The sequence below is a fragment of the Podarcis vaucheri genome, assembly GCF_965113315.1.
Source record: "Podarcis vaucheri genome assembly, chromosome: 1".
Classification (NCBI taxonomy): Eukaryota; Metazoa; Chordata; class Lepidosauria; order Squamata; family Lacertidae; genus Podarcis; species Podarcis vaucheri.
In genome coordinates this window covers 10,639,938-10,654,465 of record NC_138759.1, presented here as the reverse complement: position 1 = coordinate 10,654,465, position 14,528 = coordinate 10,639,938, and the positions used below count along the sequence as shown (strand labels likewise).

At 45.8% G+C, this 14,528-nt stretch overlaps 1 protein-coding gene across 1 annotated transcript in view; it reads left to right on the top strand.

Moving 5' to 3' along the window:
- Positions 1–4,348: 4,348 nt before the first annotated feature.
- Positions 4,349–14,528, top strand: part of KCNH5 (potassium voltage-gated channel subfamily H member 5) — a 221,879-nt gene continuing 211,699 nt past the window's right edge. The window contains 1 exon segment of the mRNA XM_082216907.1: positions 4,349–5,572. Coding sequence (XP_082073033.1) covers positions 5,500–5,572 — 73 coding nt within the window. The 5' untranslated portion in view covers positions 4,349–5,499.

Here is a 14,528-nt window from a genome sequence, read left to right as displayed (position 1 = left end):
GGGGCTTACCCTAAAACAACATGAAATGCAACCAAGGGTGTGGGCTTTTCCTAGTGCAATAACCATTAACCTGGTTTCTAGAACGCCTTGGGTGCAGAGGCTTCATTCCCCCAGCTTGCAGAGCAGAAGCCAGGCTCATGATCTTGCCAGGCGGGGGAGGCTGCAACGGTTCGAGAATGCTGAGAAAGCCCGCATAGCAATTAATGTCCAGCCTGACTCATGGATTCCATAGGGGCTCTCACTCTGAAAAGGGAAGATGCAGCAGATCTGTTCCCAGAAATAAAATGCTTCAATCTGCAGAGGCGATTGAGCGTCCTGCCCCAGCTGTACTGCCGCCTGTCTCTTTCTGTAGCCATCTGTAGCCTGTCTTGTTTCCCCAGATTGTCCTTTATATAGAACACGGAAAGCTGCCTTCTAGTGTCAAACCATGAGTCTAGCTAGCTCAGTATTGTCTGCAATGACTGGAAGCAGCAATCCAAGATTCTAAGCCGGAGTCTCTCCTAGCCCGCCCTGGAGATGTTGGGGATTAAACAGAGGACCTCCGCATGTGAATCAGGTGCTCTAACCACTAAGCTATGGCCCTTCCCTTCACCTAGAGGCCCATTGCCAAAGCATATCCCAAAAGCTCTTTCAAGAAGGCCTTTCTACCAGGATCTCCTTGTGAACACTCCACACACCCTTTGTGCATTCAGAGCTTGTCCAGATATGCCTTTTAGCTTCAGGTAATACTGACTACTGACAGATAGAGCCTTGTCTCACTCTTGCCTCTGTGTTGTATTCGGGCACAATGAACCCATTACAGTGGTACCACGGGTTACACACGCTTCAGGTTACAGACTCTGCTAACCCAGAAATAGCGCTTCAGGTTAAGAACTTTGCTTCAGGATGAGAACAGAAATCATGCTCCGGTGGCACGGCAGCAGCAGGAGGCCCCATTAGCTAAAGTGGTGCTTCAGGTTAAGAACAGTTTCAGGTTAAGAACGGACCTCTGGAACGAATTAAGTACTTAACCTGAGGTACCACTGTATACAGATTTCTCCTTCCCCTCTAATCAAGACCCTGCTGCAGACCTGTGTTAGGAGATGTTCCAGGAATCTGTAAGTTTGTCAATAGTTACCAACACCTCTATGAAGCCTGAGGCCAATGCTCAAGGTTTAACAAGCGACACATTTAGACCCTTCCAACCTTTCTTTCAGCTAAAGGCAATCCGCTTTCCATCCTTCAGTCTACCTGTTTCCCTGCTGCAGGCATGTGTTAGCAGCCTTTCTGGGGAACTGCACAGAACACCATAACTAATTTATATTAGTTATCAACACTTTTATGAAGCCTGATTCCAACCATTAGGGCTTAACAGACAGCACAGTCCCAAAGGATCTTTCATCTCCCCGTATTCTTTCACCTTCCAACATCCTTACCTAAAACTACTTAGAGGTATTCTTACGACCAAGCAGCATATACAGTTTGTTTCATAAAAGAAATGAAAAAGCCTTGTCAAAATATCTAGTCCAGTTCCAACAATTTCCAGAAGTTTAGGGGAAAGAAACACAGAAAAACATTTCCCAGGTGGGGCTGAATTTAATTTCCTGATCGGGGAATTAGATTTTAAACTTCCTTTCAATTAAATTAGCACATTCTGATGCTGGATGGTTTTCAATATTTGCTCTCTATCAGCTTTAACTTCTTTTCACCTTGACTGCCTCCATGTCCAGCTTTGCATTAACTTACCTTGATTCTTTGTGCATATTGATGTGCACTTTCAGAAGGCAAAGGCTTGCTTAAAATGAGCTGGTTCAATCGAGATCAATACTTGGTGTCAACTAACAGCCAAGAGGGAGCTCCAGAATGACTGAAGTGGCCAAAAACGTGAAGGAGGAGCGGGGGAAGAAAAGGGAACTATCATTGATTTCCTTGCAAAAAGATTCCAACAGGGAGCCAGTTTTCATTTGGACGGAGAGGAATTTGGAAACTGACAACCCGTATCTGTTTTCAGATTACCTGGCTGGATAATATGCAAGGTAGTCTTGAGCAAGAATTAGCAAGTAGGTACAGCAGATTCATCCCCTCCTACAGCACTTTGCTTTTTTGGGGAGCAGCTTTGGCGAGATCTGAATAGAAACTAGCAGGAGGACATTATCATGCACGCAGAAGAAGGCTTCTCTGGACAAATCCATAGCTAGATGAGGAAACATGCATACATATAGTACTTTGCCCACGGTCCATGTCCTCATTCCAGATGCTGGGAATGCATGTATGGAATTTTCTTTTTAAAAAGCCATTTGGCAAGGGAAGCAGAGGGGCTGGAGTCATTTCCCCCCTCTCCAAAATCTGATCTGCATTACTCCAGGTTGCTTTGAAAGAGCTCCATAGACACACAGCTGGATGCAGATGTCTTCGTCTATCAAATTTTATTTTATTTTCCTTTCCTTCTTCCCCCCTTCCTCCTTCATATCATCTGATGCGGAATAACTCCGATAAGGATATGCAATCTTTCTTTAAAAAGAAAACGGGGGGGGGGGGATCTGCCAGCTATACATTGGTCAGAAGTGCCAAATAAGGATGGGAAAGAGAGCCTGTTAAAAAGGAGTGGCACCAAAACACCACCGTGACGCATTGGCTCCCTCCAAATGGCCGCAGACGAAATGCTAAGAATATAAACCGAATGGCCGTAGAAATGCATTCAGTTAAATGTGTCATGAACCAACCCAAGTGCCTCATACAGAGGCAGAAAGGAAAGGCTGAAAAATGCTTTTTGGTAAATACTAATAAAATAAGCAGCAAGGGTGGTTTGGTACTCCTTACTTCCTGAAAGGGGTCATTGGTAAACAGGAATTATATCTAGGATGAAGGAGTCTTATTTACTACTGTCTTTTGCCCAAACTAGACACGCACCAACCTAACAGATAACATACCAAGAGAGTATAATTTTAAACTAGGAATAGGTGAGGGGTCTCTGATTTAGTGATTCCTGGACACCCACTCCGTCAGAACTTGAATGGGAAAGGAGGAATTATTCCCTAGTTTTCCTCTGTTGTGTCTTTCACTCCCTTTGCAATCCAGTGATGACTCCCACACTTGAAGATTCTGCAAGACTTTCTCCGAAGACTTTCTCCAGTTAACAAAATTTCAGGGTTGGGACAGTCTTTGGAGGTCCAATAGTCCAACCCTTTGCTCTGTTCAGGGTATAACTAGTGCAACATCACTGCTAGGTGTTTGCGCAACCTCTTTCTAAATATCTCGAGCAGAAAAGGCTCAGGAAAAGCACTCCAGTGCCCTGGAGGCTGAGGTTGGAAGGTTGGGCATTATGGGTTGCTCTGGAATGCCTGTTTGATGGACTCGGAGTTTCAAAGCTGGAGAAGGAAGAGAAACAAGGACCCTTTGTGTGTGGGGATCAAAGAGCAGGTGAGGGCAAGGAGAAATTCACCTTAGTCTCAGATTAGAGCCCCACATTGGGCATAAAAGATTTCTGCATTGCAGGGGGTTGGACTAGATGACCCTTGTGGTCCCTTCCCACTCTGCAGTTCTATGTTTCTGTGATTCTATGCCGTAATACTGCAGTCGCTTGTACAGTTACTTAGGAATAGGTCCCAAGGTCCCCATGTAAGAATGGTTAGGAGCAGGCTGCAGGCTGTAACCCTGTGTACATTTACTCACGAGCAAGCTCCACTAAAACCAGTGGACAAGGAGCAAATAAATAAATAAATAAATTGTGTAGGATTATTGTGCTGAAAGGCTTTAAGGTCCCCACAGGAGCCGTCTGTTCCTCTTGACACTTCTCAATATTCCTATAGTGGGTTGGTTATTTCTAATTCACCCGAGAACCAAAAGAAACGACTTGCTGGGTCAGGCCCGGGAGCTGTCCAGTACAGCCTCCTCCTTTCCAGCAGAGACCAGGAAAGATGCCTCAGGGAAGCCCCCAAGCAGAGCTTGAGAGCAGCAGAAACCCCCTCCCACCTCCTTGCTTGCGTCTCCAGCAGCTGATATTCAGAGTCCAGCTGCCCATTCCATTGAGCTATCATGGGCGACGACCAAGCGGTCAGTAGAGAAGACATTTCCAGATAGAAGCCCACCCACCTTCTCCCTGCGAGGCAGGTGCAAAAGCCCGCAATGCCTTTCAACATTTCAACGCGCGCACCCCCCCCCCCCGCCCCGCAGCTCTTCTGAAGCAGAAAATAAAGTTGCATCTCCCTCCCCACCCATCCTCCTCTCCGGCTAACCTCTCCCCCGTGCCAAACCAATGACTGGAATCATCCCCTAGCCTTTCGCCTCCCCACCCGCGCTCCTTTCTTCCCTTTGCAACCCCCCCCCAACTCCCCGAAGCAAACGCTAAATTATTCAGCCTCCTCCTCCTCCCCTGGCGGAAGGGCAGCTGGGGCGCCCGCCTCGGAGCATCTCGGGCGAAGAACTTTCAGCCCTGGCGACTGACTGTAGGAAGGAAGCAGAGACAGAGAGAGAGGGAGAGAATGGGATTCCGGATCAGGCTAGCAACTCAGCCCCGTCTCCTGGCGAGCCTCTGATTTCGGGGAAAGCATCCCATAGCCACTCCGGCCATTGGCCTCTTTCTTCTCCCCCGGCTCTCTCCTCCCCCCCTCTCTAGCGTGGGTTTGATGCTCCATCCTGGGACCTGCCCAAGTTGCGCTGCCTTCCCCGTCAGCCTCCAGCAGGTGTGCAGCCGCCTCAGCGCAGCCCCTCGCGCCGCCCGCCCTCCTCCTCCTCCTCTGCTCGCCTTGCTGGGCGCGTGTGGGTGCAGCCGCAGGTTCCAGAGCACCCGGGCTGGGAGAGGAGAGAGGGTGGGGTGGCGGCTCCCTGCTGGCGACCCTTGGAGCAGCGGCGGCGGAGACCTCGGGTGGCGCTCGGTGGATTTCCTGCCCTCCGCAGTCTAGGCGCTCCCAGAGAGAGAGCTGTCCAGGGTTCTGAACGCTCCAACTTGGCGACGCGCTTTGGGATTAAAGCCGCTTCTCTGGAGCTCTTGGGATACGAGCGCTTGGTTGGCAAGGCAGGAACCGTCTCTCTTCTTCCTCTTCTTTTTAAGGAAAAAGAGTACAGAAGAGTTTGGTGGCTTTTTTATATATAAGAGCCTCTCCGCATCTGTTGGAGTCCCCGTTTCCGCGACGCGCCCCTGTTGCGCCCAGGAACGCAAGAAGTGGCCAGATCCGCTGGCAGGGCTGGGTTGACTCTTCGTTGTCCAGCCGCAGGCAGCCCGGTGGGCTTCGGAAGGGCGTGTGGTCATGCTGTCTGCCCGTTGGGGTAGCAGCAGCAGCAGCAGCAACAGCCAGGCACACGCGCAGGCGCAATCCCCTCGGAGGCTGCAGTTCCCGAGCTGTGAGCGCGGCGTTGCCACAGTCTGGGCTTCACCAGCCGCTGGAGCGCTACTACCATGAACTACCTCGTCCACCTTCCCACAGCTACTCTACGGCACTGGGTGCAAGAGACCTGCCGAGACCCTCCCAGCCGCCCCCGCTGCGACCCCTTGGCTCCAGAGCCCGGCTCTGCAGGCGCAGGATGCCGGGGGGAAAAAGAGGGCTGGTGGCACCACAAAACACGTTTTTGGAGAACATCGTCAGGCGCTCAAGTGGTAAGCGAGGCCCCTCTTCTTCTTCCTTCTCCTCCTCCTCCTCTTCTTGACTAGGCAATGGAGCGGGAGAGCGGGAAGAAAGGGTTAAACTGCTCCCGAAGTTCGTAAAAGCGCCCCCACACTCCTGGACTTAACTAAAACCTCTTAAAAGCTGAGGAGCGGTAGTTCCCACAGAGCTAGTTTCTAACCGGAACTTTTATAGGCATATTTAAAGGTGCAATAATTAATTTATTAATTCATCAATAAATTAATTTGTTCGACTCCTCAGCTGCATCCTTCCTGTCATTCCTGTCCTTTCAGCACCTTAACGTACCTGGTGATTTTTAGAGTTCAAGGTGCTGCTCCCAGGGAGCTTGCAGTCTAAATTTCACTGCGAGGAAAGATGGACTAGATGGTAGGGCATGATTGGTGGCACCAGGGAAAGAGTTAAAGCAGAGGTGACAGCGGGAGAGACGGAACAGATACAGCTGTTCCTTGCTGTGTGCTCTGAGACTCTTGAAAAAGTATGGGTATAGTGTCGGTGTGTGTGTGTGTGTGTGTGTGTGTGTGTGTGTGTCTCCCGTCATTGGAATTTCCTCTCTTTGACTGAAGAAATTGAAGTGGGTGGCTGCATTGTGGCGCGAAGGAAGGTTTAATTGCCTTGGGTAAACAACAACAACAACAATCATCTCTCCATCGATAGAAGCCAGAGGCCCAGAGAAGCCTCAAGGCGATTCTGTGGTTTGGAACAGAAACCGTCAAACAGGTTAAAGGATCGGGGATATCAAACCCTCATTTCCACCAGCAGTTTACTTTCACTTCTCTCCTGGCCATTCCTGAAAATTCCAGCCCCTCTAGGAATGTAGTTTGGAGTTGAAGGTTTCCCTATGTGGTGAGACAGATTATTTGATAAAGTGTCTAGGAGTGTCCACGAGTAAGCATAACAAAAAAAATTAAAAAGCACACACTTTGCTGGCCAGAGGGAAATACGCTCAGTGTAAAATCTACAGAAAGAACTCACCCTCAGCAGCACTTTATGTTGGCAAACCATTTACACTAAGTTTGCATGGTGCATTACTGTGTGTGTGTGTGTGTCTCTGTGCATAAATGCAGAATAAGGCATGATAAGCAAGGTGTACTCTGAATTTTTCTTAATAATGCTGCCTTTAGATGATTTCTGCTAGTAAACATTTGACGTGACTTTAGGAACTTCATGTATGTGGTCAGTTTGAATGCTATCATACCATAGTGATTTTTGTTTTATTTCTAAATACAAACTTCTTAATTTTATCTCGGCACTTTTGGAATTAGTACCCATATCACCTGTGCAATAATTTATGGAACAACCCTCTTTAACCTTAACTTATTGATTAAGTTATCATGTTTGCATATCTTACCTTTCACCCGAAGAGCTTTGGGCAGCAAAGATGGGGTTGTCCCACTTATTATGACTTTGACGGACAGGGTTGGTTTAGCGGACTGTGTCTCCTAGCTCAAAGCCAGCAAGTGAATTCCATTGCTGAGGCTGTTGTTCTATATCCACTTACCTTGGAGTAAGCGCTATTGAACTCTACAGGACTTACTTCTGAATTGTCATGTATGGAATTGCCCTTCAGTGAGGATCTGAAAAACAGCTTACTTGACTGCATACCTACTAATACACACCAGCGGCTCATACTCTTTTCATCAATATAGGCCTTTTAAAAATACTCATTTAAATGTATCATTGTGTTCTATAGGCTGTGGTGTGTGTGTATGTGTGTGTGTGTAGAATCATAAAATTGTAGAGATGGAAGGGACCCTGACGGTCATCTAGTCCAACCCGCTGCAACGCAGGAATCTCAACTAAAGCATCCCTGACAGATATCCACCTGACATCTCCTAATGTTTTTATGTCTTTAGACCAAGGTGTATGTTCAAAGTGCTTTGCCAAAGAGGTTATAAGGAGTTCTGCTCACTCTGTAATTCCGCTGCTTGGGATTCCTCCCTACCTGTTTCAAAAGTGGCTGAAAATATTCCACGCTGTCCCATTAATGTAAATATGTAAAAGAATGCAGATAATCCTTCAAACTGATCTAAGCCAAAGAGATGACTAGGAGAAACAGAGCCCTAAGATTTCTTATATGGGTTTTTATTGAGGGATGGCCACCATATATATTTTCTCCTTCCAGCCTTCCTGGACTATGAATTCAAACTTAAATGCAATTCTAAAATTTATTCATTTACAGAATTTCTAGGCTGCCTTTCTGTTGTTCAGCATTCAAGGCCATTTGGAAACGATCCAGTACAAAGCAACAGCACATTCTGTAATGAGACATTGTTTTATAAAACTTGTTTTTGTTTTTTATAAAAATAATAATTGTTAGCCAAATCCAGGAAGGTTAGATTGAGTGTTGGATTACCCAGCAGGCAGATTAAGCACATGTTTAGGGAACTAGCAAATCAGGGGCACACATGCAAAAAAAAGGAAGAAAGGAAGGAAGGAAGGTCAAAAAGAAGAAGAAATGCAGAAATGTAGAAATAATTTTACATTTGAGGTTTCAAAAAAAGCATTGAAGTAGTTCATCATGGGGAAAATCTGAACTTTGTTAGACTTCCACTCCGCACTCTTCCCCCATTTTTCTGGTCTCTTTTTTTATTACTTATTCCCACCTAAATGAGGGGGTGTCCTACTAACATAGGTAACACATGAAAATCAGACCCTGTCATGTGTTGCACATGACATACATGCATGCACATTTTGGCACACATGTAACTTTTGTGTCATTTTGAAAATGAAATTTTATTTCCTGTTTTGGTATTGTTTTTATTTTGAATCACATATGTTGGGCAATACAATCTTTTCGGTGCTTATGATCTCTAGAGGTCTTCCTCTGGCCTTGGATTGATCTATCCATGGCTAGTGGTTATGATAAGTGAGACCTACAACAAAATGTTGCAGTGTGGAGAGCTTCTGTTGAAAGTTATGGCCACTTTGCCCCACCCCAATTCCCCCTCCCCTGGACAATAAGTATTATGTGGCCTTTGAGAATGTTAGGTCTTTGAGTTGAGTTGTTTGGGTCTCTTTCCCTTAGGGTTTTGAACCCCACTGATTCCCGATCTTGCAAGGCCTGATCCTGCCCAGTCCTGCAAGACTCTTATGCTTCCCCCTTAAAAATAATGAAGTTGCATAATGAAACAGAGGATTGCATTCAGTGTTAGTCCTGCTCAGAGCAGACCCATTGAAATTGATGGGCTAATGATTAACTTAACACCCCATTAATTTCAGTGGGTCCACTCTCAGTAGGATTCAGTCGGAGACAAGCCACAGAAAAGAATTCATAGCAAATTAAAAATGCACACTCCTTGTCAATCACGTTAAATGTTGTGTATGGTAGCAAATTGGTACGATCGCTTTTTATTCTTGTTTTATGTCCACCAGAAGCAAATCTGAAACGTTCATGCCAGCAGCACAATTCAGTTGTAGATTGCATTAAGCAGAGATTGTAAGAAGCTGTGTACTTCAGAGGAGATGCTCTCCACTCCCCGCCCCACGAATAAAAAAGTTACCAAGCTGCAAATATGGAAATGCTTTCAAGCTCTTAATTCCATTTATATTTTCAATTACTTTGAGGCTCTTCGTGTACACAGCCAGCTTATGATGACTGTCGTTACTTTTAATAATCTTCTTGATATACCACCGAGTGTAAGAAGAGGAACATGGCTGGATCAAGAGCAGCTCCCAGTTTCTCTATACGTTCAAAATTTGGTCTTTCTAAGCACAACAGGACTCCGGGGCTTATCCCGAGATAAGAGCTTTGGAAGTCACCTTATAATGAGTCAGACCTATTGGTCCACGTAGTTCAGTATTGTCTACACTGACTGGCAGCAGATCTGATCTCCAGACCGGGGTCTCTCCCACTCCCAACCAGAGGAGAACATGAATTGACCCTGGCGATGCAGTTTCTCCACTACATAGCTATGATACTTCCCTGACAAGTATATTAAAATAAAGCTTGCATAATTTGCAGACTGGGTGGTTAGTGGCCTTAACAGGTTGGGAGCAGTTCCCTTGAAGGACCACCTTGCCCTGTATGTGCCTATCTAACTGATTTGATCTGTGGAACTCGGACTTTGACAAGTGCCTTATCAACCCACATTTTAAAGGAGCCATGCTCAGTCGGTAGAGCATGAGACTCTTAATTTCACAGTCATGGGTTTGAGCCCCATGATGGGCAAAAAGATCCCTGCATTGCGTGTGTGTGGACTAGATAACTGTTGTGGTCCTTGCCAATTCTAGGTAAAGGTAGAGGGACCCCTGACCATTAGGTCCAGTCATGGCCGACTCTGGGGTTGCGGCGCTCATCTCGCTTTATTGGCCGAGGGAGCCGGCGTGCAGCTTCCAGGTCATGTGACCAGCATGACTAAGCCGCTTCTGACAAACCAGAGCAGTGCACGGAAACGCCGTTTATCTTCCCGCTGGAGCGGTACCTATTTATCTACTTGCACTTTGAAGTGCTTTTGAACTGCTAGGTTGGCAGGAGCAGGGACCGAGCAACGGGAGCTCACCCCTTCGTGGGGATTCGAACCGCCGACCTTCTGATCGGCAAGTCCTAGGCTCTGTGGTTTAACCCACAGCGCCACCCACGTCCCTTTCCAATTCTAGTGATTCTTTAATTATATATATATATATTAAAAACCACGTAACTGCTCTTATGCTTTTGGAATTCCCTGCCTATTGATCTTAGCACCTTTGCTATATTGACTTGGACTCCTGATGATTTTTTTCCCATTTCAGCAAACCTACCCAGAGATATAATTTAGTTGCGTATATCTGTTTGAAAACTTTTGGCTGGTTTTATTGATAATTTTACTCTACCTGCATTTTATTGATAATTTTATCAAGCACACAGCTTGGAGAGGCCTTTTAAATATATAGGAAGCCACCGAGCATCCCCCCTCTCCTACCCCAGATGGGAATAAATTAGAACGAATACACCCAAAAGCAATTCTGCAATAATCGCAGTTGCAGCTGCTTCAGTCATATCGATCTCCATAACAGATAGATATCTTTGCATTGTGTTGGTTCGTGCAAATCTGTCCTGGATGCTTTAGCTGAGATTCCTGCATTGCAGGGGGTTGAATTGGGGTCCCTTCCCACTCGACAATTCTATGTGATACAGTGGTGCCTCGCAAGACGAAATTAATTCGTTCCGCGAGTTTTGTCGTCTTGCGATTTTTTTCGTCTTGCGAAGCACGGTGTCGGGAAAGTTTTGGAAAAGCTTCAAAAATCACCAAAGTCTTCAAAAACCTCAAAAGAGGCTACCACACCGCGTGCTATGAGTTGCTCCTTGAAGTCAAGTCGCAACTGTATTAACGGTGTTAAGAAAAAGGAAACAAACTTGCAAGACGTTTTTGTCTTGCGAAGCAAGCCCATAGGGAAATTCGTCTTGCAAAGCAGCTCAAAAAACAAAAAAACCCTTTCGTCTTGCGAGTTTTCCGTCTTGCGAGGCATTCATCTTGCGAGGTACCACTGTACTATGAAACGATACCTGGTCATATTTGGAACTGATTGCACACAGAGAGACAGAAAACAACAAAAATGTTAAGTGAATTGGCCATATATATAGTAAAGGTAAAGGGACTTCTGACCATTAGGTACAGTCGCGGACGACTCGGGTTGCAGTGCTAATCTCGCTTTACTGGCCGAGGGAGCCGGCATACAGCTTCTGGGTCATGTGGCCAGCATGACTAAGCCGCTTCTGGCGAACCAAAGCAGCGCACGGAAACACCGTTTACCTTCCTGCCAGAGTGGTACCTATTTATCTACTTGCACTTTGACGTGCTTTCGAACTGCTAGGTTGGCAGAAGCAGGGACCGAGCAATGGGAGCTCACCCTGTTGCGGGGATCCGAACTGCCAACCTTCTGATCGGCAAGCCCTAGGCTCTGTGGTTTAACCCACACCTCCATCCACGTCCCATACATATATAAGTATATGCGCACAAATTCCTATTCAATCGGATGGAAGTTTGGATGAATGAAGTCACGCATCTGGTTAGCTGTTGAAACTGTGGATGCATGTGGATTCTAAGGGGGTTGATGTGCACTAAAATGTTGAACAACCTGACCACCGTGTAGAAGGAGACTGCACTCTCTCTTAGCGTTCTACCGCTGACCTTTGCTAGGTTCAGTCTCTTCCTGCCAGTGTCTTCAGCAGAGAGGAAGGGGTTCTCTACATTGGCCACGGCCAGCAAGGCTGGATGGAGGGGCACTATTAACCTCCCCTCTCCCCAAGAGTTGCAGAGTTGGGCTGCTCTGCCAAACAGGGATATCCCTGTAGCTATTGGTTCACCCGCTCTGATGTCAGTGGAAGGTTCACAAACTTTCTTTTTTAAAAAATTATATTTTTATTGATTTGCACATATAATTTCCAAAAATCATATATTTTCTTATCTTACACAGTGTTTTGGACTTCCATCAACCACATCTAAAGATTTTTCAATCTTTATCACTTAATCTACATTTCATTATTGCTTTTCATAATCCTTAACTAACAATTCTCTTCATAATTTTCTCTGCAATATTTCGCACAGTCCTCCTTACAAAACTTCTTGCAGTCCTACTAGCGTGATCTGTTTATTACAATTGCTTTTCAAATAATTCAGATATTTACTCCAGTCCTCTGAGAATCTCTGGTCCCGTGGGTTTCGAATCCTTCCTGTCATCTTATCCAATTCTGCATAGTCCATTAATTTCGTCTGCCATTCTCCTTTCGCCGGTAGCTCTTCTTGTGTTCACAAACTTTCTAACTGCGGAGGGAGACAGCCAATCGTTCCGTTTTGACTGCCACTGCTGTGAAAATAGGCAGAAAGTTGCTTTGGCTGAGAATATCTTTCCGGGCAGAGGCTGGGAGCGGAAAGGGATGCAGGCAGTGGGGTGAAAGAAAATGTGTGGAAATCAAATAGATTTGAGCCCTTATGGTATGGGAGCCCCGTAAGCGGACAGTTAAAAGGGTGTTGCCTTTTTGGTAGGGAGCCCCATAAGAATAGTCAGTGGGGGAGGACAGGGGGTCCAGTTGTAATAAAATCTGAGTTTACCTTGTCATGCTGTAGTCAGTCTGTGCTTGACCTACTTTCCCCTTACTTATTCCAAGTCTCTCCTCATTGCTGCATTACGGAACAGGGCAAAGAGAAAGGACAGATCAGTTGGAAGATGTGAACAACTGTAATTCTGACATTGTTTTCGGGATGATAGTCAGATGGGGCCACTTTTCAGGATGCACCAGAGAATTGGGGTGTTTTGTTTTTCCCCTGTTTTTATTATAGGTGCTGGAAACGGTGCAAAGAAGAAGGGAAAAAAACCCTGTAAACCTGTAGTTTGCAAAGCCTCCCAGGATAATTGCACTCACTCTTTCATTCTGCCCATTTCCTCATCCCCTTTTATCTTCATGGCCGCAGTCTCCCCCTCTTCTCAAACAGGGAATTTGCACCAAGGCACCTCTGTGTTCCTTCTGCTTCCGTAGGCCTTGGTTTCTTCAGTTAATTTGTTCTCTTTCTCAGAACCTTGACGCAACTACTTCATTATGATCTTTAGCACACGAGGTACTAGGCTGAATTCATTAGATGACAGCGAGGGCATGTGGGTGCAATACTAGGCATTCAGGGTTACCTTTGGGTGGACTGCGGTGGTGGAATAAAAAGTCTTGTGCCCATTTGAGAGGAAGAAATGCCAATGAATAGGGGGATCACACAAAAATTATGAAAGAGAACCGGCGTGAAAATACCCTCATTTCCTACAAAGCCTCATAATTCTTCTCAGTGATGCTGAGCATTTCCCCCCATGTTTGAGTATACATAATTAATTTATGCAAATTATGCAAATCGCACTGCCCTTACATCATTCCACTTTTAGCACTTGATTGGGAGCCGCCCAGAGTGGCTGGGGAAACTCAGCCAGATGGGCGGGGTATAAATAAATTATTATTATTATTATTATTATTATTATTATTATTATTATACTTGGATCTACTTGTACTTGTCCTCCGCTCTTCCCAGTAGCATGTTGGACACCTTCCGACCTAAGATGAGCCCCTCAGGTCTGAAGGTGTCCAACATGCTACTGGGAAGAGCGGAGGACAAGTACAAGTAGATCCAGAGCTGATGAAGCGGCTGGGCCAAAGCCGAAAGGACGCTCAGTTGTGGATATGCATGGAAGCGAAAGGAAAGTCCAATGCTGTAAAGAAAAATATTGCATAGGAACCTGGAATGTAAGAACCATGAACCTGGGTAAGTTGGATGTGGTCAAAAATGAGATGGCAAGAATAAATATTGACATCCTGGGCATCAGTGAGCTAAAATGGACGGGAATGGGCGAATTCAGTTCGGATGACTACCATATCTACCACTGTGGGCAAGAAACCCGTAAGAGAAATGGAGTGGCCCTCATAGTCAACAAAAGAGTGGCGAAAGCTGTACTAGGATGCAGTCTCAAAAATGATAGAATGATCTCGATACGAATCCAAGGCAGACCTTTTAACATCACAGTAATCCAAGTTTATGCACCAACTACTGGTGCTGAAGAAACTGAAATTGACCAGTTCTATGAAGACTTACAAAACCTTATCAAAGTGACACCAAAGAAGGATGTTCTGCTCATTATAGGGGATTGGAATGCTAAAGTAGGGAATCAAGAGATAAAAGGAACAACTGGCAAGTTTGGCCTCGGAGATCAAAACGAAGCAGGGCAAAGGCTAATAGAGTTCTGTCAAGAGAACAAGCTGGTCATCACAAACACGCTTTTCCAACAACACAAGAGACGACTCTACACATGGACATCCCCAGATGGGCAACATCGAAATCAGATTGATTATATTCTCTGCAGCCAAAGATGGAGAAGCTCTATACAGTCAGCAAAAACAAGACCTGGAGCTGACTGTGGCTCAGATCATCAGCTCCTTATAGCAAAATTCAAGCTTAAACTGAAGAAAGTAGGAAAAAC